The sequence below is a fragment of the Pithys albifrons genome, chromosome 4, assembly GCF_047495875.1.
Source record: "Pithys albifrons albifrons isolate INPA30051 chromosome 4, PitAlb_v1, whole genome shotgun sequence".
In the NCBI taxonomy this organism is placed as follows: Eukaryota; Metazoa; Chordata; class Aves; order Passeriformes; family Thamnophilidae; genus Pithys; species Pithys albifrons.
This window is the reverse complement of record NC_092461.1, coordinates 4893471-4919516: the sequence shown is the minus strand read 5'-3', so window position 1 is coordinate 4919516 and position 26046 is coordinate 4893471. Positions and strand designations below refer to the sequence as shown.

Below are 26046 nucleotides of genomic sequence, written 5' to 3'. Positions count from 1 at the left end.
CCTGTTGGCCTGACCTCGGTGCTAGGGAAGGTTATGGAACAGATTATCTTGAGTGCAATTACACAACACATACTGAACAATCAGGAGATCAGGCTTAGACAGCATGGGTTTAAGAAAGGCAGGTCCTGCTTGACCAACCTGGTCTCCTTTTATGACCATGTGACCTGCCTAGTGGGTGAAAGAAAGACTGTGGGTGTTGTCTATCCGGACTTCTACAGCACTCTCCTGGAAAAGCTGACAGCCCACAGCTTACTTAGGGGGTAAGCTTTGCTGGGTTACCTTTGCTGGGTTAAAAACTGGCCGGATGATTGGGCCCAGAGAGTGGTAAATAGTGCCACATCCAGTTGGCAGTCAGTCACTAGTGGGGTTTCCTAGAGCTCAATATTGGGGCCAGTCCTGTTTAATATCTTTATTAATGATGTGAATGAGGGGATCAAGGGCAGCATCAGTAAGTGGACAACACTAAGTTGGGTGGCAGTGCTGATCTGTTGAAGGGCAGGAAGTCTTAGCACAGGATCTGGATAGGCTGGATTAATGGTTCAAGGCCAACAGTATGAGGTTCAACAAGACCAAGTGCCAGCTCATGATCTTTGGTCACAACAACCCCATGCAATGTTATAGGCTGAGGGCAGAGCAGCTGGAAAGCTGCCTGTTGGAAAATGACCTGGGAGTGATGGTCAACAGCTGGCTGAACATGAGCTAGCAGTGTGCCCAGGTGACCAAGAAGGCTGATGGCAGCCTGGCCTGTATCAGAAATAATGTGGCCAGCAAGATTAGGGAGGTGATTGTCTCTTTGTACTTGGCACTTGTGGGGACACACCTCAAGTACTGTGTTTAGTTTTGGGCCACTCACTGCAATAAAGACATTGAGGTACTGGAGCATGTCCAGAGAAGGGTAGTGGAACTGATGAAGGGTCTAGAAAGTAAGTCCTATGAAAAGCAGCTGAGGGAACTGGGGTTTTTTAGCTCGGAGAAAAGGAGGCTCAGTGGGGACCTTATGACTCTCTACAACTACCTGAAAGGAAGTTGTAGCCAGATGGGGGTCAATCTCTTCTCCCTCTTAACAAGTGACAAGACATGAGGAAATGGACTGAAGCTGTTCCAGGGGAGGTTCAGTTTGGATATTAGGAAGAATTTTTTCACTGAAAAGGTGGCTAAGCTTTGGAATAGACTGCCCAGGGAAGTGGTAGAGTCATCATCCCTGGAAGCGTGCAGGAAATGACTGGTCATGGTGCTTAGTGCTATTGTTTAGGGTGTTTGGTCAAAGTTTGGACTCCGTGATCTTGGAGATAAAGCAGAGGGGCATCAACAGACATGGTGTGCTTTTAGATCCAATGAAATAGGATGTAAAACACCATAAATTTCATGCTGTACACACAGCAGCATCACTGGAGCTTAGTCCCTGAGCAGGCTGGATATTAAATTGATCAAACTGGTAATGAAAGTGGGAATTGTTCCATCTCAACTGACACAAGGCAGGTGACCTTATTAAAAAATATGCCAGTGTATTTAATGGGGTAGGGCAGTTTCTTGGGGAATTCATGATTAATGTGGCTATAACTCTGGAGATCCCACAGCTAATGCCCCTGGAAAAAGTCTTACTTCCACTATGAAATGGCCTGGCTGAAATTTTTACTATGGTACTGTATGAATAAAGGCATATAAATTCACCATTATTTTATGATAGAGAAGCCAAATTACTCAAGAACTGCTGCATTGATTAGAGGACATGTAGCCTCATGCTGGGTATGTAAGAAGCCTCAGAGTCTGCTGAGGGATGCAATGCACCTCTCTGTGGTGTGTTCAGGCTTACCATCAGGAGTGACTTAGACTCCCTTACTGTTGAGTTACCACCGGAATAACAGAAGCCACTGTCCAAGTCACTGACTTTATGCAATGTCCTGAGCAAGACCTGACTTGAAGAAACTTTGAAATCTACTGACAACCACCAGCCTGGAGCAGGACAGTGTTTGCAGCTGTTCTGAGTTGTGTGTGTGTGTGAAAAGGATCCAAAAGTGAGAAAAGTTACTGCCTATGCACCCCTGAGAGGGAGCAGGGACTCAGGAGGGTCATGACATCCCAGACCAGTATTTGGCTCCAGCAGGTGCTGAGGCCTTTGAAAGAGCAAGGGAGATGGGCAAGCAAATGTGATGCTTTTCCTGCCACGCTTCCAGCCTCCAACTCTTTGCAGACCAGGATTTTTTGAGATGGACATAATTGCTGTGTATTCAAAAATGGTGCTCTGCCATGAATTTGAATACATCTCACACAAAGATGGACTAAGAAGGGGCTCGGGGAAAAACCTGCCATTTTTCTTCTAATAGCTGCAGGTACAGGGGAAAAGAAGCCCTTGTGTACATTCTTTGCAAATAAAAAGCAGGGTTGCAAAATCTAACCTAAATATAGGCTTTGGGGTTCAGGTCACAGAGCGTTATTAGTGTGAACAACAGCCAAGAAGCTGTAAGTATTTATCAAATCGAGAAACTGAGCTAAACTGGGAGAAAAGAAACAAAAACTTGCAGAATTTTGAGACCGCAGAGTAGAATTGCAGTTCAAAGCAGGATCCAGGAATGTTGCAAAAGGAAGGTTCCAGAAAGCACTGTTTAATAACCCATCACAAGACAGAAGACAGAGGTCAGGACACCAGCTGCCAGGTGTGTATGGTAACTGGGGAATACAGTAAGAAAACCTTGGCCGGGAAGAAGCTGTTTAGCAGGAAGGGGAACCAGACAAGACAAGGCTATCTGCAGAAGCTGAGGTACGAGATATTGTGCAAGACAGGAGATCTCCAATAGTTTTCTAGCCTCTTTACAACTTTCCTGTGACCTAGTATGGGGAGACTAGATTGTCTCAGCTTCTGTAATGCCATCAGGGTCTGTTTTCAACCCCATAGGGACTGGTGATTGCAACCACTCCCCTTCCCGTTAGAGAGCTGTAAAACATTTTTGTGTAAGCAGTAGAACAAGGGACCAAAACATAAGCATGAGCCTCCACCCAAAGCAAAAGCAAATAAGAAGGTGCTTGGCAATTTGAAATGCTCAGGAGTGGAGTTGGAGGCTTTTGATGAGCAGTTTTGGGTGTGCATATATCAACACCTCTAGAAGATAACCAGGAAAAACCATGGTGATTATGTAAAAACTTGATAGAGCCTGAAACAGGGCTCCCTCTCAAGAAAGTGATACAGGCATCCATATACCTGTGAATGGCAAGGATAGGGGAGAAAAAAAAATACTGTTTTCACTGTAGAACTGTGGTAATTTTAAACTCAGTATGAGGAAGATGGCTCACCAGCACAGACTGCTTTGCCCAAACTGATGCTTTTACAAAGAGGAGATCTTGACATACAGTAAAGCCCTCAAAGAAAGTACAAGGTAACAGAATTTGAAAATCTTAAACCAAATCTTTAGAAAAAATTTGGGCTACGAAAGGTGGCTTTTCCACTGTGCATCTGTGCAACACTGGCCAGCTTTTTTCCCCAGACAGTGTTTGTCACTTGTCTCAAACTACTTCTGTCCATGACTTGTCCTTACTCATGAAGAACCTGGCAGGCTGTAACAGTCAAAGGTGTCTAACATTATCTCCTGAGCAGACCTGGGTGTAGCATGATGGGGCCACTTTCAATCCTAAAGCCCTTTGGGAGAGTCCAGAGCCCCACAAAACAAGTGGCACCTCAGAGATGCTTCCAGCCTTGTGGAGAGGGGAAAAAGACTTTTTCAAGGCAAGTCTTGGCTTGGTTCTACCTAAATCTAATGAAAAATCTGTGCCAGGTAGGAAGACATTAAGGACAACAAAAATGAACCAGAGGATCCTGGTAATTCATTGAAGGAAAACTAAGCAAAGAGATGGAACAGACATCAAGGTCTTTTGCCTTATGATGAGAAAAGACATGAGAGGTGAAACACCTGTCAGGTAGTAAACTGTTACTGATTTATAATTTATTAAATGATTTTTCATTATGCTTAGGATGAATCAAAAAACTATGGTACAAATGCTTTTCCTTTTTGAGTGGTCTAGGATTATCATGATCTTAACCAAACTGCAATGTTAATGGTAATTAGCAGAGATTATGAGCATATTTTTAAATTATGACAAAGTCCTCTTGTTATGGTTTCTGAGTGTAACAGAATCTCCAGCCCAGCTACAGCCAGGTTCATGTACTACAACATAGACCACCATAGGAAAGAGAGCTGGAAAAGACCTAGAGAATTACAGGGTCAGAACCAGTATGACCTACAAAAATGCTGAAAGAACTAAGCCTAACCTGCTCCTGAAAATCACCAGCAGGATAATTCCAGCCTCTCCAGACAATCTAATCCACATTTAACTGTTTATCACTACAAAGTATCCCTAATGTCTGAACTTCACCTCTTCTGATGCTATCTAAGATGATTAGTTCTTGTCCTATGCAGAGAGAGCAGGCAGAATCAGCTACTCCCTTCCTATTTGCACCAGAATTTGCTTCTGGTTTACCTTTTTTACATATTTGAAGACTTTCTGCCTTCTTTTTCTTTTTAATGCCATAATAAACATATCTATTTTTCAGTCATTCCTGACAGTAGATGTTTCTTGGATCCCTATGGGTTCTCTGCTCATTTCATAGCTGGCAACAAGTTATAGAGTGAAAATAAAGATGATGATAGTGCTACATGTTTAGTGTAGGCATTAGAAATAATAACAGTGGTCCATATACCTTCTCTCTCTGGCAGGGCAGTGATCAGCCTTGCTTGGCAGAGCAGGTCACTCCCAGCCTGCAAATCCAGTTGCTTTACTTCTCCAGCCGCTAACACACCTGCAGTTGGGAGCAGACCCTTGGCCACATAGAGACCAGGCTGCAGGGACTCTGCCCTGACCTGGCACCTTTCTGAGGGTCTGACACCAGCTGCTCCACTTCACCCACTGAGGGGAACACCGTGGGTTCAAATTCATAAAGTTAGCCAGACTCCAAATGTTTGCAAAATCCAGTGTAAGCTACCTTTGGACATTTCTCCAGGGCAAATAGTAGTGACACATGTAAATTTATACTTTGCTGTACTCTAATGTGTACATTAATCTGCAGTAAGAAAACAGACCTCTCTACATGCATTGACTACACCAGTGTCAGCTATAAAATCTAGTCATATTTAACAGAAGAAAGCCAGTTTCACCATCACAGCCTGCCTGTCCTCTATTAGGATGTGTTTAATTATGTCTTGCTTTCTCTGTGCAGGAGGATAAATGAGCAGGGAAGAGAATGCTGTGCTGTTGCTCCCAAGCAGCTGATGAGGAGTAGTTTGCACTGAGGTGAGTATGTGTCCCTGTTGGAAATTAATTGGAGAAGGGAGCAGTGGAGTGCTCTGCTTTGGACCAGTAGCAAGTCTGGCTTACAAAATGCTCTCTGCTAAGAGACTAGGCAGTTTACCTATTCCCAAAACCTTTATATCTAAAAGTCTACTGCAAATACAGACAAGCAGAGAAGCTTCTGCAGTGTAAGAGGCTCTGTGTCTGGAGCTTGAGAGCATGGCAAGACAAAGGTGGATGAGATGGTGCATTGTCTGGCCCCTGCTGTTTGTGCAGACAGATGTGCTTACTGACTGTGTACAATAAGATTACTCGATGGTTTTACTGGACCATGTGAGCTGAGGTAGCATTTGCCTTGATGTGTCATTTCATCTCTCCTCCCATTTGCTGCCAGTGCTGCTGCATTGTGACTGTCCGGTGTCAGTGTGTCTGCCTGGGAACTCCTGCTTCAGGTAGGTTTGAATTTTCTTCTCTTTGAATAGTCAGATTATGGCTGCCTGGGGAGTGCAGGAAAGGCAGGGACTGCCCTGAACAGGAAAAAAGGGAGGGCAGAGGAGAGATAGGAATAAATTCTGACTGCTTTTGTGCTTAGAGACTGGTTTCACTTCCACTGTATTAACACAGTGCATATATATACCTTCCAGCTCAGGTGGGGCATGTGAGTAAGCCATGTGTTAGAGGAGATCACTGCCAGGCAGGGCTGCTCCAAGGGGAGACTTTTAGGGAGACTGTGCACATTGTACGACATCCCAAACCAGCACAAGACTGAAAAAAATTAATCTTGATGCAAGAAGTTCTGTGGGAGGAGGAGATCCCTGGGCACAAACCAGCAGATTGTGGCTACCTGTACCTCCTAACCAGAATAACCACACTGAAGCAAAATTGTTTGCTCCCAACAGGTTTGCTGTGATTTTAACAATAGTGCCAATTCAAACCCAGTGTTTTGCATGAGAGGGTCCTGAAACAGAATGTCACGATACAGATGGTTTTGTCCTAACAATAGAATAGAAAATGTTGAATGACTCCAAATACATGAAATGCATAACATTAATCACTACTGACTGAGGCCAAACAGGAACTCAAAACCAATGTGCAAAGACTGTGCAACTTGTTTTTTAATTAGCTAACAAATTAGCTGAAGCCAATTACCTGTATTTATTAAGGCCAGCAGCAGTTTACTGAGTACTGACTCTATTCTGAAGATAATATCCTCATTGTCTGGAAAGGTCTGTTCCCATTCATCCACAGGGAAGACATTTCAATCCACAATCCTACTGGGGAGAGTGTTTTCCCTACAGGTTCCACACCAAAAACTCCTCTGATGCTAAAATGAGAATTGCTACAATGCAGGTCCAGGGAACAATAGAAAGGAGTGGTACTGCAAATCTCAGTCAGCAGCAGTTTTAGTTCTACCACCATAGACCCCTTTTACACAGCCTATTTGCTAAATTACATCTTTTTGTCCAGTAATTCTGTTTTTGCACCCAGAATATGTAGAGGTCCAATACAATCTACAGCAGGAAAAGTCAGGGGCATCATGAGATCTCCTGATCCCTTGCTGGTGGCTGGTGCCAGAATATGGTTTGGATGTACATCTAGATTTGGTTGCTCCTTTCATCTGAAATTTGGATGACTCTGTAAAACTGACAACTCATCAATACCTGAGAATGACTTTTTCCATAGAGGTGGCTCATGTGACTTATACATTATTTCATTCTTTTACTGGTTTTGGTTTGTTTGTTGGTTTGTTTTGGGGTTTTTGAGTGGGTTTGGTTTTTTGGTTGTTTTTTTTTTTTGTTTATTTGTTTTTTTTGGTGGGGGAGGTGTTGGGGTTTTTAATGTTTATTTCATTTGGTTGGGGTTTTTTGTTGATTTTTGCCTATAATTCAAGGCATGGATCTTATTTCACACAGAACAGCACAAGGTAGAACTAGCACTAAAACAACAACACCAAAAAAAACCCCAAATCCTCAACAGTTTTGAAAGCTTCATTTTCAACAGCAATCATTGTTTTCATGTTTCTAAATACTAACTGTGCCAGAGAATTGAGGTACAAGGACTAAGAAGTAGCTCCAAGCATGCAGCTTTCTTTCCTCCAAGGCTATTAGAACCAAAGGATTATGATTAGTCTGGATTTTTGCAAAGATGTTGCAGTAAGGTCTGTGCAAGGAAAAAACACCACCAACAAAACAGACCGAGGAAAGGTTAAATCTTGCATTTCACTGCTATGAAGACCAGACCCATCCTGTTTTCTGTATGTAGCTTTACTTGTTTTCTATGAACCATGCCAGTAATGCAGATTTCAACACCCAGGGGAGAACAGTCTCCTTGCCTACGTACATATATAATGTATGCATTTTAAGATCTTGAAGGTTTTCCTAGTTGTATAGCAGGTTACATGGTGCCTAAAGTAGTTTTAAAAGCATCTGAGCAGACAGTTTCAAAGCCATCTAAATGTCTTGAAAGATCTCAGTCTTTGGTAATTTGGAAAAGCAACCTGTGCTCTCTGGCCCCAAGTGAGTCTTCCCCAACAAACCCCTGACACCTGCAGGAATGTTGGCACCTACACCCTGCTATTCTCCTCCTCCATCTTCCTAACTCCAGCCGGATGAAGATCTCATGTTAAGACTATGGCAGAGGGGGACAAATGATCTTGCAGCCAGCTGGCCCAGTGAGAGGGTGGGACGGCAATGAACTCTCTGGTCTGTGGAGTGCACAAAGGACAGCAAGAGGTTCCTGGCCTTGTAGTCACTGTCACCAGCTGTCATGGCAATTTGCCTTTCTGAGTTGTCAGGCGGGGAAGTGGCATTTGCTCCCAGATATAATTCAGTGCAACAATCAAATTAAGAAGGAACAGTAGTTTGAACCACTCTGGACACATCTGTGTTCCCTAGAACAGCATTCACCTGTAACTGAGCTGGGACATGTTTTCCCCTCATGGTGGTGTTTGCAGTGCATTTCTGCTCTAGGCTTGGGTAGTGGTCTCAGATCAGCAACAGTGTTTTCCAAATGACTCCTCAGCAGCATCAGGTGAGTCTCTGTCACTCCCTGGGACTTTGCACACATCTGTTCCAGCTCCTCAGCTCCATCAGAGCTTGTTCTCCTTCTGAAGGCACTGGTGTCTGTGAAGAAGTTTGCACCAGACCTCCAGCATAATCACAGCTGCCCTGACCTGTCTCTTCTGATTGCCTGGTGAGGCATGGCTCTACTTCTTGCTGTCTCCAGGCAAGTTTGACTGCCAGGTCTGTCCTTCCCCTCTTTGGGGACATTCTGGCCATAAATCCTTACAAAGCTCCTCCAGAGCTCCTCTCATGATTACAGCTTGTGACAGTATCTCATGGGCTGAAGGCACTGCTGGCAGTCTTCAACCTGTTTGAACAGAGGATGCTAGAGACTGTTTGGGGCCAGGATAGGAGGGAAGTACAGCTCCTGGGAGGGACCTGCCAGCATCTGAGGTGACTTATCTGCAAGAATTGGAAAGTCGGTGATGACATTTCTCCCTTGGTAGCACAATGGACTTCCCACTTGGTGCATTTACTGGCGTGATCTCAGATCAACTGATTTTGCCTCTGCATTGCTTCACATTGAACCAAAAGGAAACGATGTCGGAAAAAGTTCATGTGCCCCAAACATGCTGTCTCATGGCAGGAGAACAGACTCCCAGCAGGAAGAGATTTTTCAAGGATTTCACTTTAGTCAGAGCCATGCCACAAGCTCTCATTGCATAAGCGTGTTATACCAGATGCATGCACAGTTCTTAGAAATAAGAATGTCTCATCAAAAAGCCTAGGGTTAGCTTAAGTACCTTAAATAGCAGGTTTTGCTAACCCAGTTCCTTGTGATGGATGTGAGTCTGGAGCTCATCACAACACAGCCATGACTCTTGGCAGAAACTGTTTGTCAGACTTCAGATTTACAAATGAACTCATTGCTGAAAAAACCTGATGGCTGTGATATGATTCTACACAGAGGCAGAAAAGATTCTCTTTCTTCTTAAATGTGAATGTTGGTGGCCTTACATGAGAAATGAAGACTAGTGAAGACAGGAATAGAGAGGTGGAAGACACATAAGTGGTTGTTCTTCATCTTGTATTCTTTGTCTGGAAAATGGTATGTATGGAAATGGTTTTCTGATGATTACTTTCTAGAAATGATATTTCATCCATGATATAAAACAGCAGAAAGGCCACAACAGCTAATATATACTTGACCTAACAAGTAGTGGGATTGTCACTGAGACATACTAAAGTAGTATTTATTTCATGTCACAAACCTTCCACAATCTGAAATCAGTGATAAATGATACACCTGGGTGGTTAAAAAAAGTCCTATAAGTAAAAAAATAGAATTATACAAGAGGTAAATATGAGGTTTTCCCACCACAGGGTGCATGAACAGAAATTTTAACAGCTATATGATACATGCAGGGAGAGTGGGGAGGGAGCTGTTCCAGGCTCTAACAAAAAACTCCTGTCCAAGTTTGACCAAGCCACTTCCATTAACTGTCTTAATTGATCTTTGGTTTTTATCTCAGGCCAGTTATCTCCCACATCACTCCTGCATGACAGAAAATTCTTGAAAGTCACTTTTCAGATAAGAAATAGAAGTATAGGGAAATTAAGAGAGAGTATTTGCAAGGTATATAGGTGTAATGGTTTGACCCATGGCTTCCCCAGTAACCATTGTATCTAAGGAAGTTACAAGTATTCCACACGTGTCTTCCACGTAGCAGTGGGGGAGTGGTTGTTCCTTCTTCCGGTCCTTGGCTGAGGAGCTGGAGGGAGGTGGTGGAGGTCTGGTCCCTCCAGTGCCTGGTGGTTCTCCTGTCCTGGGTGAGATTGTTTCATTCTTGTTCCCCTTCCTTGAGGTTTTTAATTGTGTTTCTTTTGATTCATTCAGTTTCTTTATGTTGGGTTGGTGTCTTCCCTATCTCCCAGCTAATCAATCCCCTTTTCTCCCTTCCCCTCTCCCCTGGGGGGTGGGATCCTACGTATTGTGTATACAGTGTGGTTTGTAAATGTTGGTAAATATAATTTATTCTTTTTATTCAGTTCAGTTTCTTTAGAGTGCGTTTCTTTTCAGTTTTTTTTCCTTTCCTTTGCTGGGAAAGTTCTGAGAGGGGGAAGGGGGGCCAGTCCAGGGTTGGCAACAGCTAGGCCAAACCTGCGACAATAGGTCTGAAGTGTCTGGCCCTAAATCACTTTCCCCAGGCCACACAAGAAGCATTCATCACCACAGTGCAGGTTACCAGCCACACCACAGGCTAGCAGTGTTACCACTGGGCTACCTTTCCCCTCTCTGGTCATACAAAGCAGAAAGTAGGTTCTGATGGCCATGGGAAAGGTGTGAATCCACAGTTTGTGCTACTGAGTCCTTCACTTGTTTTCAAGCATTCCTATTTCTTTCCTTCCCTGGTGATAAGTGTAAGAGATAGCAGGTTCTGTTGCTCTCCAGGATCCTTGTTCCTGTATACCACAAAAAAACCCTGCATGAGAACATTCGCAGCCAAACACACTGATTTATCCCTCTCACCACAAGTCCAGCATCAATAAACTCATCCTAGTAACTCAAACTTTCAACTGAGATGCACATACATCAGGGAAGCTTGGGAATGCACTAGGCTGCTGGAGGATCACTTCTCTGAGGCACTGATCTCAGTTTTGCAGTGATACAATGAATATTACCAGCCCAAATATAGGAGTTGTTAAATGTTTAGCAATCCCCTCAGGCTATGAGCTGCAAGAGAAAGTTTGCATGTAGCAACTGGCTGCCACAGAAATCACCCACTCACTCCCTGCCCTGTACGACTGCTACTGAACAAGGCTGCAGACTCATCCTCCCATGCTAGAGCAGCCCTTCTGAGCTTCTATGAAAAGACACTAATTGTCCTATAAGGAGTGCAAGGTGATTAGCAGCCATGCCAGCCACTAGCCACACAAAGGCACCTCTCTTCCCTGCTGTCATTCTGGCTGGCTCAAAATTCACCTAGATATCCATGGACAGTATGGTTCCATCTCTGGAATATGCCTTGGTCATGAGCATATCTCCACAGAGATCATGAGTGATGCTTGGCAGTCAGTGTAAGGGAAGCTGAGGATTTTCAGGGAAAGTGCCAGAGCAGAACTGCTTTTATTCCTGGTTTCTGCAAAAAGCCTGCAGAATGAGGACCAGCTATGGGTCATCTGTACTGGGGGGAAAGGGAGTGGGAAAGGAGCACTATGGCACTGTTGCTCTTGTGCCCGCCCAAAAGGGACAGTGGGTACACAGCATGCCATCACTACCTGATGCAAAACCAGACAAATTTTTGCATCAGAGTGAACATGAGGTCGTTGATTACTGGAGTGGGCAGTCCCCAGTGTCCTGTGCAAGCCCTCAAATCCAGACAGCTCTCTGATCTGAATGGGCAGGTCACAGAACCACATGGCAGCTTTCCAGCGTACACAGGCAACTGGGGTCATAAGTAGCCTCAACATGGAATCTTTCAGTGAGGGATTTTTCTCCTGTTGCTGCTAATCTGGCATAGAGATTGGGAATCCATGGCAGTGGATTTTAAGCAGTTTTGACCTAGTTGCTTACTGTGTCTGTCTAAGTGCAAAGAATCAGACTCGTCTCAGTCTCTCCAAGCAGGATGAAGGTTGTTAATGTATTCATTAATTTTCTCAGTTATCACAAAGGAATGAAAGTGGACAGTTTTGTTTGTAAATAGAGTGTTAGATCACTCCTAGTCTTTGAAAGTATGTCTGGATCATCCTGATTGCAACTCCTCATCTGGGTGCTAAATGGTAGACAGAAAAATAAGAAAAGTGGCCTCCAGTATGTCTTGGATAATGGCTGGCATGTGGCAGGTAATGCTGAGAGTCAAACCAATACAATCTCAAGAGAACTGGGAGCTGTTCTTTGCCGTAGTTTATCTCATGCAATAGCTTTACTTCCAAACTAGAGCTGTTAGCTCTCAAGTAGCATCTTGTTCACATCCCTTGGATGTGGGTTTGAGATAAAAGAGAAATACCAGAAAATTTTGAGTAGCACTGCTAGCATATTAATCAGTTACATTAGCTATTTCTTTAAGTTTTTACATGGTCATTTGCTTGTACAGACAAACATGTGGGTTGTTTTCAGACACTTTAGCTTGCACTGAATTTCTCAGCACAGCAACTTAGTAATTCAAAAGCATTTTGGTAACTCTCCATCCCCCTGTTGTTTGCAGACAGGCTCTTGGAACAACCTTCTCTGCAACACATACATCATACACTAATATGGTTCTGTTCTCCCTGATATAATTGTTAATTTTCCTTAGCTTAGTCCCCACCCTTCAAAAGTCAGACAGACAGAGACACAGAAGTTTTTGAATATGGTTCCAGACAGTGATGCTAGCTGAATAAGCCACGCTCTAGAAAAAAAGTGTTTTGTACCTATGTCTGCATCATTACTCATGTAACTAATCCTCATTCTTTTGTTCATGTTCTCCATTATTTTAATGAGACTTCCTGATTGAGCAAGAACTTCTCATAGGAATAAAGCATTAAAAAATAGGGATTTTCCTGTGACTATTATTGAGTCTCATGCCCACAAAGCTGTTGTAACCTTGTCATCAAAATCTTCCTCTTTTGAAAAACCTGCTCAAGGGAAGGTGTTGTAACACCATCACAGCAATCACAAAAACACCTTCTTCATGGCACAGTTTTCTGAAAAAGCACTCTTGTCCTTTATCCACCATTCAGACATTATAGTTCATCTGAGAAGATAAAGTTTAAAAAAGGGTTTGGTCTCTATGCAATCCACAGTCATTGGAATTTAAGTACTGAAAAGGACCAATACCTTTATTCACAACCAATTGTTAGGTTGTCACTAAAACAGGACTTAGTGCTGAGGGAACAAGGAAGGGTATGTCTTCAAGAAGTCCTTTTGAAAAGCCAGCAACTAAATCGGCTTGTGCTCCCTTACTTGGTTCTCCTTTATCATTTCAAATATCAGACATTGGTGCAAGAGGCTTCAAAGAGCACAAATCCTTGGAGAACAGAATTAGATGAGAGTAATTTAAGGAAGATTTTTTTTTCTTTCTAAATCCTGATATCTGGTAGTGTCTGTGATAACTGATGCATGTAACCAACCAAACCTCATTCCAGCTGCAGTAAAAGAGACTTTTCTTGACATTCCCATATCCTGAGTTGCCCACAGCCCTTGCTTTTTGGGGGGAGAAACTCCATTCAGGCCACCTGAACCTGTCCACTCTTTTCACCTACGAGCAAATTCATCTGACCACACCTAAAGGTATGTAACATATGCTGAGAGACAAACCCTGCTGTGGGCACACTGCCTGGGCAGCCAGGGTGGAAGCCGGCAGAACCATGCCTGAATGGGAGCTGGAGTGGGCACTGGCAGTTCCTGCAGAGCAGCTCTTTTGTTGGCTGTGCTCATCATCCACCATGTCCCCACACATCCAGCTCACTCCCACCGTGGGGAGCAGGTGTTTCCCAAACCTCCTTCTAGAATTCAGCTCTTCTGATACACAACTGCAACTCTCCCAAAGGCACTGGAGTCAGTTTATGCGTCAATAATAGCTCGGAAAAACTACCTCCAAAACATATCAAATGAAGGTACTAGAACTGAGACCGTGTCCTTACTATCCATCAGATGACTTAACACGAGGTGAAGTTTAGCTCTCTTATGACTGTCAACAGCCTGACAGCACAAGAAGGTGACATGCATTACCTTAATTCAGAGCACTGTGTTTTAAATAAGCTTCTTTCTTTCCCCTGAGTTTTAGTTCCTTCTCTTCAGGTTCTGAGGTCTGATTTAAAGCTTGACAATCCTGAGTTTATTCTATTTAAACCTTCACACATACACACATATATTTTTGCATTTGCATACCCACCAAATGAAAATTTATGGTGACAGAATACAAAATTGAGCCTTTTTACATTTTTAAGGAGGGGTGTTGGGGTTTTTTTCCCTCCTTTGTTTCAATTTCACTTTGACAGAAGATCTTTTCTTCTGAGAACTACTCCCTGTCTTTACCAGCCACCTCCCTTCCAAGAACAGATGGGATAACTTGTCTTACAGGGCAAACAAGAAAACAGACAAACCAGAATTTCTTAGCAAATTGTTCTTGCTTTCTGTCTTATAAGCTCAGTCAGACAAATTCTTGTGGCTGTATAGGGCCAACAGGTGACCAGTTTCATCTTATTCACTGTTGCTCTTCAGCTTCTCTCCATCTTCCTAAACACTGATGACTGAACCAGCTGTGGGCAGTGGGGACACTGCACAGCGATGAGGCCAGGCACAAGGCTTGGGTCTGGTCATCCTCCAGATGTGTTCAAGGCACTCCTATCATACAACCTGACCATCTGCTTTGGATCCCCATACATGGCTGTCACCTGGACTTTTGTGGAGTTTGTGCTGCAGGACCAGCATGCCCTCAATCTGCTGCTGTGTTCTGGGGACATCTACAGCCCTGAGGAGCACTTCTGGGTGATGCTGAACAGGATCCCAGATAGGAAATCTAATCTGGCTTGGGCACTGACATCTGCCCTCAACATCTGCTGACCCAGCACCTGCAACCACTTGGACATCCTGTGGTGGCCACCACAGCTCACGTCTCTGTGGAGACATGGTTGTCACTCCTGTTGTTTTACATGGAGAAACACCCAGGCTGATGATAGCCCATTTTTGCAGCACTATTGGAAGGAAAGAAAGGCATGATTTTGATGTCCTGGACTTTTATTCACTTGTCTGAGTTATCTTCTGGGGGGTACAGCACCCATGACTGGGTAGGGAGGTGCTACGCAGTGTGATGGGTTCAGGGGCATTGCATGCCTTCCTGCTTAGCAGCATCTGCCCTACCCAATGAGGACCCAGGGATGCAGTTTGGCATCCACTTGGCTTCCACCCTCTTTGGCCATACTGTCTCACTAGTACCACAGATACTTCCTTATAACATCTTGTTTCTTCAAAAGCTGCTAAAGGGGTTTGCAAATTTCCAGTCCCTCTCACACACTGGTGGGCTGGATGCCTTCACTCATAGCGAGGGTATACACTTATGCATCTGTATGTGGCCCACCTCAAGCCCTGCATGTTTTCCAAACATAAATAAATGGCCCCAATGCCCAGAAAAAGTGACTTGCAGATTAATGTTCCCAAAGATAGGAACATTTCAGGCAGATTTCTAAAGAACAAAATGCTGTGCACCAGCTTGTAGAGTGCAGGAGACAAAGTCAGATCAGTTGGTGGCATAGAAGTGTAAAAAAAGTTGTCCCTTTGCCTAGAGAGGAATGCTGAAGATGAAGCACAGGCTGCTTCAGGGGGTTGGTGGAGATCAGCCTGTTGGCAGCTGGGTTTTAACTGATGCTTTGGTTTGACTCTGGAATCACAGGTATAGGACTTGGAATGTCAAGGCAAATCAGGCAGCCTTTTATGCTGCAAGATTTCCAGCCTAGTGTTGGCTTGTGTGTGTGTGTGTGTGTGTGTGTGTGTGTGTAACAGAAATTTGGATGCAGTAGCTCATTTTGTATAAACTGCCTATGTTTGTCTTCACAATCTGTGGTAGTGGTACAAGAAAGAAGGGAAGTGGTCTGCCTCTTGGAGCCAACACTTGCAGATCAGCTCACACATGAATTGCAATGGCAAAAAACCAGAAAGGGCTTAGAGGAGAAGCAGGTTGTGCTCTTTGTCCTGTGAATGAGGTCCAGGCTCTGAAGTGGGTTTTTCCTAACTCCAGACCTTCAGCACTAAGAAAAGACATGAAGGCATCTAAGGGGCTGACCTGTCTTGTGGTTCTCTTCACAACTGAGCTGAGCAGTGGTGCTGGTGGCTGCTAAGAGCTGGTGGTGGCAAACTTGTTTCCAAGGAAGTGTTCAGTGTTGCTGCCCATGAGGCAGCTCTTCCTGCTCCTGGTTTTCTGGGACAAAACTCTGCTGCCCTTGATAGAATGAGAGATGAGAGCTGGATAAAAGTAGAGAGAGCAACACAAACCAAAATTTATTTTAACTTTCAGCAGCAGCACCGCTTCTCAGACAACTGTATTTGTCAGAACACAAACCCAGAAAAGCTACTGATTCTGAATTCAGTCATTCAAGCAAATATTTGAAGGAAAATATTGTAAATTCATTTTTTCACCTGTATTGAGCTACAGTTTCCCCCACTTCTTAATTAACTTACAAAAATGCCTAGTTTGCTCAATTTGGGAAATGGTGAATAATGTGAAGTCAGTAGTTTTGTATTCCTGGAAGGCAGGGCCTTCCAGTATTTTTGGGGATGTCCTGGAGTCATTCCTGTTTTGACAAATATCTCTCGGCTTTGCCATTGTGTCAGCACTTTTCGAGACTTTCCACATGACATGATTACTGCCATCTGTTATGAACAGGTTTTTAATATGAGATGGTAATGCATGTCCCAGGCCATTTAAAGCATTTATCTCCTGCTATCACTCCCCATTTTTGTCTTTTATAAAGTGCTATCTTTAGCTTAATGATATCTGTGAAAAAAAAGTAATATTTTTGAATTTTCCCCAGGACAAAATCACACTTTTTGGCATGTTATTTTATTTGATAAACACAAAGGGGGAGAAATAAAGTCATGAAATTCTGGTTATAGCCGCCACATACCTCTGTTTATGGCACAGTGCTACTGTGGTTCTGTTATTGGATTATACAGCCTTTTTGCATCCGAAATAAAAGTCATGACTCAGTATTTTTGGTATTTAGTGTGGCACTTGGTATGAGTGGCATTTCTCAGAGGTTGGTATTTGGACCAGTGCTGTTTAACATGTTACACCTTGGTTCAGAAGCTCCAAGCTTTATCAGGTGTTAGACTTCTTAAATACATTATCCCAGAGGTGTTACTATAATCCCTGATTGGCTCAGCCTTGGCCAGCAGCAGGTCCATCCTGGGGGAAATTTCTGGCAGTTTCTCACAGAAGCCACCCCTGTAGGTCCTCAATTACCAAAACCTGGCCAAGCAAACCAAATACAATTATCATGTGTAAGGATACAGAGGAAGAAGATGGAAAGTGGGGAAGTATTTTCAGGGCTGAAAGAGCAGTAACTAAGCTTTGGCAATAACATAGCAATTCTGTGGCATATTTTGATGTGGCATGAGCCTTCTTCCTAAGTTTACTTCCTTTCATTTCTTACAGTAGTTAATACAAACACTAAACCTTGGGGTTCACTTCATCACAGCCCTACTTTTATTGCACAATAACAGCCACTAGAGGGAGATCATTAAATATCTGAGCAGATTTCCCCTTCCAATTCTATATGAAGTACTATAAAATCTCAACAGACTAAGCATGCTGCAAAGGAAAAAAAACAACAACACAAATCAGTGCTTGGGTATATTTTAGTGTGGAAATCAGAAGGTAAAAGTTATGGATACAGGACATTGCGACCTGAAAAACAAAGCCAGGAAGCAAACCTGTGAATGCTTGTTCCTGTAATTATTGTGGTTGTATTTACATGGCATGTTAGCAGCACTCTTGAGTGACCTGGCCAGCTGCATGAGAGCAGTAGAAATTGGGATGCCTGGCTCTAGGAGACTGTGTGCTGCTCTCCTGCCTTTCTTCTGAGCAAGCAGTGATGGCTCAAAGAACACTTGAATAACAGCAACTTAACACCAACTTTATTAAAACATTGCTAATTTCAGGGTCTTTTCGCAAACTGGATTGCAAACTGCAGCAGTTCAGAAACAACAACACATCACATTTAGATGTCCTGAAGCATGGCTGGTAACCTGCAGGGAAGGTTCTGAACAGGCAAGATCTGCCTAAGTCAGCTTTTTCTGCATTTATAGATGCCAACACCTAATAATGCAGATCCCTGCAGAAAGGCACCAAAAGTTTACCTCCAGTGCAGAACTTTGGTGGAAATTCTGTTCAGTGTTTTGGAGAAGAAAGATGAAGAGAGCTTTGCTATCTTGCTGTCATGGTGGCAGCTGAAGAGAGAAGTATTTCACAGAAAAAAATTATTTTAAAGATGGAGTTTTAGGAAGGTCAGGAGACTTAGGAACTTGAGAGGTCTGGAATCAGTCCACCCTCTTCTTGCTCTAACAAGCTCAGTATCCCCCACATTGAAACATCCCAAATAAAATAAAGACATTCTCCCACTTTTGTGTGAATATTTAAAGTAGCCCAGAGTACACACAAGTCATTGTTTAGACTGCACTGGCAAATGGCAAAATATCACTCAACAGCAGAAGCAATAAGCTCAGCAGTTTGAAACTATGGATACAACAGCATGTTGCACACTCGAAAAAATACAGAAGTTTTAAAACTGGGCTATATTACCTATCTAAGAATATAGGTAAACATCACAGATTTCTGTCTGTCTGTGAGTTGGTTGGTGGGGTATTTTTGTTTGGTTTGTTGTTCCTTTGTTATTTTGTTATTTTCTGCTTATTGAGCTCCTAAAGACTTTTATACACATTGCCCAAGGAACTGAAATCTCAATGTGGGATGTAAGGTATGTGGAACTGCAGCCTTTTTGACTCCAAGGACATTAAAACAAGTACAGGAACTGGCTGCAAGGAGAAGCTGGATCCAAAGCACCAGAAAGAGTGGCAGATCCGTCAGTGCTCAGCATGCGGTAATAAGCAAGGCTGTAGCAGACAGAGACCCTGCGGCCAAACACTCTCCAGAGCTGTTGGGATCAGCAGGACCTACCTGCACTTTCAGGCTTATACAATGGCTGCAGGTGTGCTGTTCCCCACTGTGAATAATTTGCAGGTTTCATGTAATTTCCCTTTCAGCTGAACACGCCCAAATAGTTCCAAAAATCTCCCATCCCTAGGAAGACAAATGTTCTGTGTGTGCCTGCAACATCAGAGGTGTACACAGCACCCAAAAATGTCTGACAAAGAATGACAGGTTGCAGCAATTGTGAAAAAGTCCCTGGGGACACAGCAGTGAGAGGGGGTCCAAGGAAAGCAAGATGCAACACTGTGCCTCCTCACATTCCCTGGAGGGCTTGGACCTGCTGTTTCAATCTGGGCATCTGTGCAAATACTGCTCTGGTCTGGTCTGTAGCTGGACAGTTAAGACTGAACAATAGCATTTGAACATTGTGTTCTTAACTAATGTTTTGTTTTAAGGACAAGAGAAGACAATCCTAAAATGAATGGGCTGTCTGGATGAGAGCCATCAGGAGTGAAGTCAGCAGAACTAAACCTTAACTGGGGCAGAGGTAAATCCAGCAGTGTGGGATCACAACCCTCAACTCAATTGACTATCTACTTAAAATGAACCTGAGACTGAAATGGAGAGAAGACAAGCACCTGTGGACTAATTAGCATGAGAAGTGAAGAAGATAATTAGCAAATAAGGGCTTGACCCCTAATTAATAGCAAAGTTATGTTATTTATAACCAGTGAATGCTTCTTCCTTAGTTTGTTAAAATGTATAAATAAGTGTACTAAGTTTGTTAAAATGTGTAAATAGCATAAAGTTTTGATTGTTCGTGAGCCAGCCTTTTGTGGGCTACCCATCCAGCTCCCTACTTTGCACAAACTAGAATAAAAAATAGAAATACCTCACCTCGGCGTGTGAATTGGTGCTGTGCACCAGGTAACAAGCCTGCATTTGGGACAACAGGACTACATCCAGTGCAGGGTTACAGTGTGGCTTATGTGAGAAGACACCAGGAGCTGTCCTCAAGTTGGGCAGAGTCAACCAGCTCCAAGATGGACCCGAGATGTCTTTTAATTGCATTTTATTATTTTACATTTTGGTGGATTCGTGTTTTTTACTGAGAGAGGGCTCCAGAGTGTGAGTTTCTTATCTCGTTTAAAAACACCTAGCGCTTATCTTTGGTCTTTACCTAAGATCAAAGCAAGGCCTATTTCCTGATTACAGCTTACCAATTAGCACATCTTGTTTTTCTAAAGGCTTTCTGCATCCTGCTTAGTCATCCTCGAGGTCCCCCTATATTCTTTAGACAAGTTACAATATAACTGTCATCTGTTTCACTAGTCATCCTCGAGGTCCCCCTATATTCTTTAGATAAGTTACAATATAACTGTCATCTGTTTCGCTAGCAATCCGGAGTGATGCTGAGCTTGGAAAGAAAAGGAGAGAGAGTTTGATTGGGTTTTTTTCGCTTTAGTTCTGACTTTCCCGTGTGTTATTAATGTCAGTCAATTAATTAAAACCTCCCCAAGCCGGGGCTATGCGAGTAGCTCCTCCCCGGGTTACCGTCACGGCCGGCGGGCGGGACCTCCGGGGGAGGTGGCGCGGTGGGGAGGGACGGACGGAGGGAGGGACAGAGGGACGGAGGGAGGGCGGCCCAAGGTCGGTGCATCCCTGCCCGCGGGTCCGCAGATGGAGTACGACTGGCTGGGCTTCGGCTACGCGGCGCTGGTGGCGGCGGGCGGTGTCGTCGGCTACGCCAAGGCAGGTGGGTGTCGGTGCCGTTCCGGTCCCGCCGCGAGTGACCCCGCAAACCTCTTGTTGCCATTGGGGTGCTCGCCGAGCCCTGCAAAGTATCCTTAAAAACAACCCCAGCCCAGTCCAGTGCCGTTTGTTTAAGTTGTTTCTGTGGATTTCCGAGTAAGGGAAACCCGCCAGTGCTTTTGTGTGGTGTGCGGACTAAGTTTCTGTGTGTTCTTTGGCTAACTGCTCTGTATTTATTTTTATTCAAGGCAGCGTCCCTTCGCTAGCGGCTGGTCTTCTGTTTGGCGGCTTAGCGGGACTAGGCGCTTACCAGCAGTCCAAAGACCCAAAGAATGTGTGGCTTTCCCTCGGTAAGTCTGCTCGGCTTGCCCTCGGTAATTTTGGTCAGCGTTGCTGGTAGCGGTGGGAACAGTCACCTTTTTTTCCTGGCATGTTTCAGCTGACCTGTGCCCATTTATCTGTACTATTTTAAGTGCTGGCAGGACAGGACTTCCTGTGTATGCAGTGCCTGGTTCTAAAACCTGTGTAGTCCTGTTTGAAGCCAGAGCTGGTGAGAAATCCCTCTCTCCTCTGCCAGATTAGATGCTGTGTTAACTAATGTAGGCACAGGAGACACACATGGGAAATATTTGGTTGTGAAGCAGCATTAGTAACCTGTGGTCATAGAATAAGCACTATTTTTGCAGTAGTGACAGTACAGTGACAAGTGGTATGCAGCCTTATGGAATCTTGGTTTGCACAAGCATCTCGGAAGAGCAGTGCATATTTCAGTTCATCACACACTGTGGAAGAAACAGTCTAAAGTATGTAAAGGAAAGGAGACAATGATCTCTTCTTCTTGCTCACAGCACAATGGACAAGAAGCTGTGGGTGTAGCTTGCAGTTAACTCTTCAGTTGAAGGAGAAGGATGAAATGACTGTGGAAAGTATTATGAAGCACTGAAAGAGAACAGGTGAATGTCAGGGACTTTCATTGCTGCAGGACTATAATATCTGGTTAAACCACTGTCAAGAATTGACCTTCCTTTTGGGCACTGGGGTGACCTCTTGAGGTTCCTTCTCATTCTGTAACTACTACGTGGTGTTATTTGTGTTATGATACTATAGTTTTACTGCGCTTTAAGACTATTTTAAACCAGTAGAACTAATGTGCGGAAAGGCTCTGTGAAGCCACTGGTAGATACTGCAGAGGACCAAACTGCCTCATCAGTTAGGAATGAAATGTAAAATGCAGCTCAATGTGAGACAGAATTTCCATTTGCGAACTGTCTTTTCTGTTCTGGCATGCCATGGGTGTGGCTGTGCATGGCTGAGCATCTCCAGCACAAGTTTTTGGCAGTCTCATGGAAGAAGGATGAGCAGCTTCCATATCTCCTGATGTTGTGCATGTAGTGCTTTCAAATGGACCTCTTGAAAGCGGTGGTGTGTCACAGTCTAGTCCAACTCCTCATTCATCCATTCCTTCTCAGCCCTCCTTGCAGTGTGCAGTACCTGCAGAGCTTTAGGGTGGTCACAGTACATCAAAGGTAGAAATCCAGAAATAGAGCTTCTAGAATATCTAGAATCCCTTTTGACCTGTCTGATGCAAACAAACTTGAGGCTTTGGAGAAGGATATACAGCACCTCCACCTGCCTTTGTTCTTCAAAGAAACAATGGCCCTGTAAATTTTATGTGCATGTTGATGGGATTCCTTTTGCAGATTTAGAGATTAAATATTTTAAGATCTTAATTGCTTTTTCAGTTTGATCCTTTAGGTTTCTTTCTGTTTTCTAGTTTGTATTTTCAAGTGGGGTTGTTTTCTTTCCAGTTGTAGTATTTAGTGCTATTTTCCAGTTTGGAATGTCATGGAGAAATGGGGACTGTAATAATATTTGCCTCCCACAGAGTGAACTCTGTCACCATCTCAGCTTTCTGGCAGTTTTGAGCCTGTCTGTGTTCAAGGAAATAATCATTCTTCTGCAAATAAGGAGTAATTAAGGGAGAGTTAGTGATCTGTCCAGAGGTTGGCGGTTGTGAGCGATCAGACAGCGGTCTCGACCCTGGTAAGATCTCCTTGCTTCTACTGAGCAGTGGAGCACCCTTGCCAAAGCTGCTGAGAAGCTTGTGACAACAGCTTTATTGTTTAAGAAAACCCAGTGAATTGTTAGCATACAGAGGGAGGCATTCCTGTCTGTACACGTAGGTCTGTTTGGCTCAGTGTCCAAGCAGTGCTGTGCTGGTGTTTCTGTGCCAAATGGTTCTGACTGAGCTTCTTTTCAACAGTGGCATCTGGAACCTTGTCTGCTGTTATGGGAATGAGATTTTACAACTCCAAAAAAGCAATGCCTGGGATAATTGCCGGTGCCAGGTAATCATCTCTCTTTTGCTCTTGTCTGTATTATCGAATGAGCATTTCATTTATTTTGTTTGTGGATTATATTGGTTTAAAAATGTTACATGGTTAGTTCTGTGGAAAAAAAAATGAAATTTTCTGGTGGAGTTCACTAAATGAAATCAGGTCAGTCGTTTCTTTCTTCATTTTCTTTATGAGATTTTTGCCTCCACCCTCCTTTTTTTTATAACAACTATTCTGTTTAACAGTTTACTGATGCTTGGACGGCTTGGATTGCAGATGATGGAAAAGCCTCTTAAGCCATAAATCTGCATCAAGTCACTTGAAGATATGTGATTGAGAAGCTTGAAGATGCAACTGCTTAAATGTGCTGCACAAAAGTGGAAAAGGCACTGCTACCTGTGCATTGTATTTTTCATATCCTAACACACATGTGTTATGTTTTTAAAGGACTGACATAGAGAGCCCTTGTTATGCCTTCCAATATGGTATTTGTCTTAACATTTTATACACTGTGAAGCAAGAAAATATGAATATAGCATTAGTTTAGCTTCTGGTCCTGCAACTTACTGTAGGCAAAAACCTCTTGGCCCTTGTATGCAGACAGTTGCAGTATTGAAGGTAAAATGTACATCTTGACTTATCCTTATAAAATCACATAGGCTTCTAAAACAACAGGAGAGGAGTTGCCAGTCTGTCACTAGTAATGCATATAATAAACTTGCCTATTGCATTACTTCTCTCTTTCCTTGCCAGTTTGTCTGGTCACAATGTTTGTCAGTCAGGGACTTTGTTCTCCCAACATTCTGTGCCAGAAGCTGGTCCCACAAAACGTAATCATGGAACACGCTGTTGAGGTTCTGCTGTAATGCAATGAATGCAGACTTGTACCTTGCAATTACTTGTAAGCAAAAGTGCCCAGCTGTATGTCATTGATTTCACTTTTCCAGATTATTATTCATGCTTCATTAGGCAATTCTGAGTTGTAGGTGTAGCTTTATTAAAATGTTATTTTAAATAAATTAACAAATTATTCCTACAAAATTTTGTGTTCTACGCAGCTTTTTCTGTCTTTAATAATTCACAGCTTTGTGCCTTTCCAGCAGAGTATCTGGATATATTTGTGAAAGTGAATTGTATACATAATTTTTGTTCTATTTCCCGAATCTAGTAAATTGTAAATATAAAAATCTGAACTGAGGGGAGGTGTAGAGAACAAAAGCATATAGACCAAATACTTAGACAAGTATTGTGTAAAATTTGGGGTTTTTTTATTATTCTGAGGGAAGATCTATTTTAGATTTAGCAAATGCTGTATGAAAGTTTATTTAAAGACTGAAGTGCTCATTTGATTAGTCTTTGTCCTCAGTTGATTCCCTTGATGCCTGAAATCATTCTAAATATAAACCTCCAGTAGAGAAATAGTCCTGGAAGCTACACAAGGTTGGTAATGTATCCCTTCTCTGGTTTCATTTATGTCCCTTTCTGCACAGAGCCTGAGCACTGATTTCTTCAGCCTTTCTTCTTTGGTGCCTGGTACTAAGAGAGATGCAAACAGCAGGGCTGATCCATTAGGTTGGCAAGACTCTGGAGTTGCTTAGAATTTTCTAAGTATCAGGCTATACCTTTGCAGGAGGGTCACATCCTGTGGTTTTCCTTCCCTCCTTCCTTGTAGCAGCAAAACAGGCAGGTCAGTGACCTTGTGCTGAGCAGGAGGTGCAGAGCTGGGCCAGTAGTGCCAGGCTCTGCCAGCAGTGCAGTGGTTTGCCAGGAGAGTCACAGTGATGAGGCAAGGCTGAGGTCAAGCCAGGATGCCAGGTCAGTCAGATTGGGTTCCGGATCCTCAGAGACATGGCCAGGAACAGGCACAGTTCCAGCAAGGTTCTCAGCAGCCTGGTCCCAGGCCAAACAACTTGGATCAGAGCTGGCCCAAGCACAGACAGTGAGATCTTGAGGAGGAACTGTACTCAGAGCATCTTAGAGTGCTTATTCATCATCCTGCAGAGTTCAGCTTCAAGTGTTCACCTGTGTTTATATTTCCCTCTTGCCTCCCTGCATAGAAACAAGGGGTGTGCAGGACAGCAGATGGTTTGTTTACATGTCATCCTTTTAGGTGCCTAATCCCAGCCTGTGGACTCACCACTGGTGGGCAGGTGTCTCAGTGTCTTTGCTCTAATTTGAAAAAGTTACTAAGCCAGGCATTAGCATTTAAGACACTTCTCTTTAAATTACCTTTTTTTTTTTTTGCTTCTCCATATTGCTGTTGAATCAGTTTTCTTCTGTTGAAGATGCAGACATAAATGCATCTCGGGCAACTGAGAACATCCACAATCCAGCAGTTTTCTAATTCTATAATGCTGATCTCCAATCAGGTAACTTGCACATTTGAGCTGCAGTTGTCTTTGATGGAATAAAGAAAATAGAAAGCAGCAAACTGGACTTAAAAAGCTTTTAAACTCTTAGGCCAATGTGTATCAATGAATCAGAGTTAAAATGACTGTACAAAGCTTATTAGCCTTTTCTTGCTGTTTGGAAGAAGGATTTCTTAATGCTTGTCGTGCTTTGATTATGAACAAGTAAAGGCTGTTCTGCTTATGTCAAAGCCCTTTCAAGGTTCATTAGCATATGGTAAGGACAGCATGTTTCTTCTAGCCATAGTGCCAAAAATAGTACCTGTTTATTTTTCTGCTCTAGGTAACTTATGGACATGTGAGCCATAGACATGTGAGCTATGGTTGCATTACTAGGTAATTCCTTGACCAGGCTGTGATTTTAACTAAGTCATTGGCATCTTGTACTAGAAATGAGTGATTAATGCATCTTGTTTTTTAGTTATAAAGCCATTGCCTTAATACATGTTATAAACAGTCTGAGGTTGTCCTTCATTGCCATAGGAAGTTACAGATAGATTCTACAGATAAATTAACACACATTTAAATAGCATAGGAACCTCTGTTAGTACTAAGGGAATGACAAATATTTAATCCTAGACCAATAGCAATTGAATTTAACTCTCTAGTGCATTACTAACCAGATCTCCCTATCCCTGTATGGCTC

At 43.2% G+C, this 26046-nt stretch overlaps 1 protein-coding gene and 1 long non-coding RNA gene across 2 annotated transcripts; both read left to right on the top strand.

The window, feature by feature from the left end:
- Positions 1-5201: 5201 nt before the first annotated feature.
- Positions 5202-19565, top strand: LOC139670826 (uncharacterized). Its single transcript, XR_011697578.1, has 3 exons — positions 5202-5280; positions 5672-5729; positions 19360-19565. It is a non-coding gene; the product is annotated as an uncharacterized lncRNA (long non-coding RNA).
- A 943-nt stretch (positions 19566-20508) lies between these two features.
- Positions 20509-24051, top strand: LOC139671055 (transmembrane protein 14C-like). Its single transcript, XM_071553268.1, has 4 exons — positions 20509-20660; positions 20905-21006; positions 22920-23004; positions 23238-24051. The coding sequence occupies exons 1-4, from the start codon at positions 20585-20587 to the stop codon at positions 23293-23295; spliced, it is 321 nt and encodes a 106-aa protein (XP_071409369.1). The 5' UTR covers positions 20509-20584; the 3' UTR covers positions 23296-24051.
- Positions 24052-26046: the final 1995 nt, after the last annotated feature.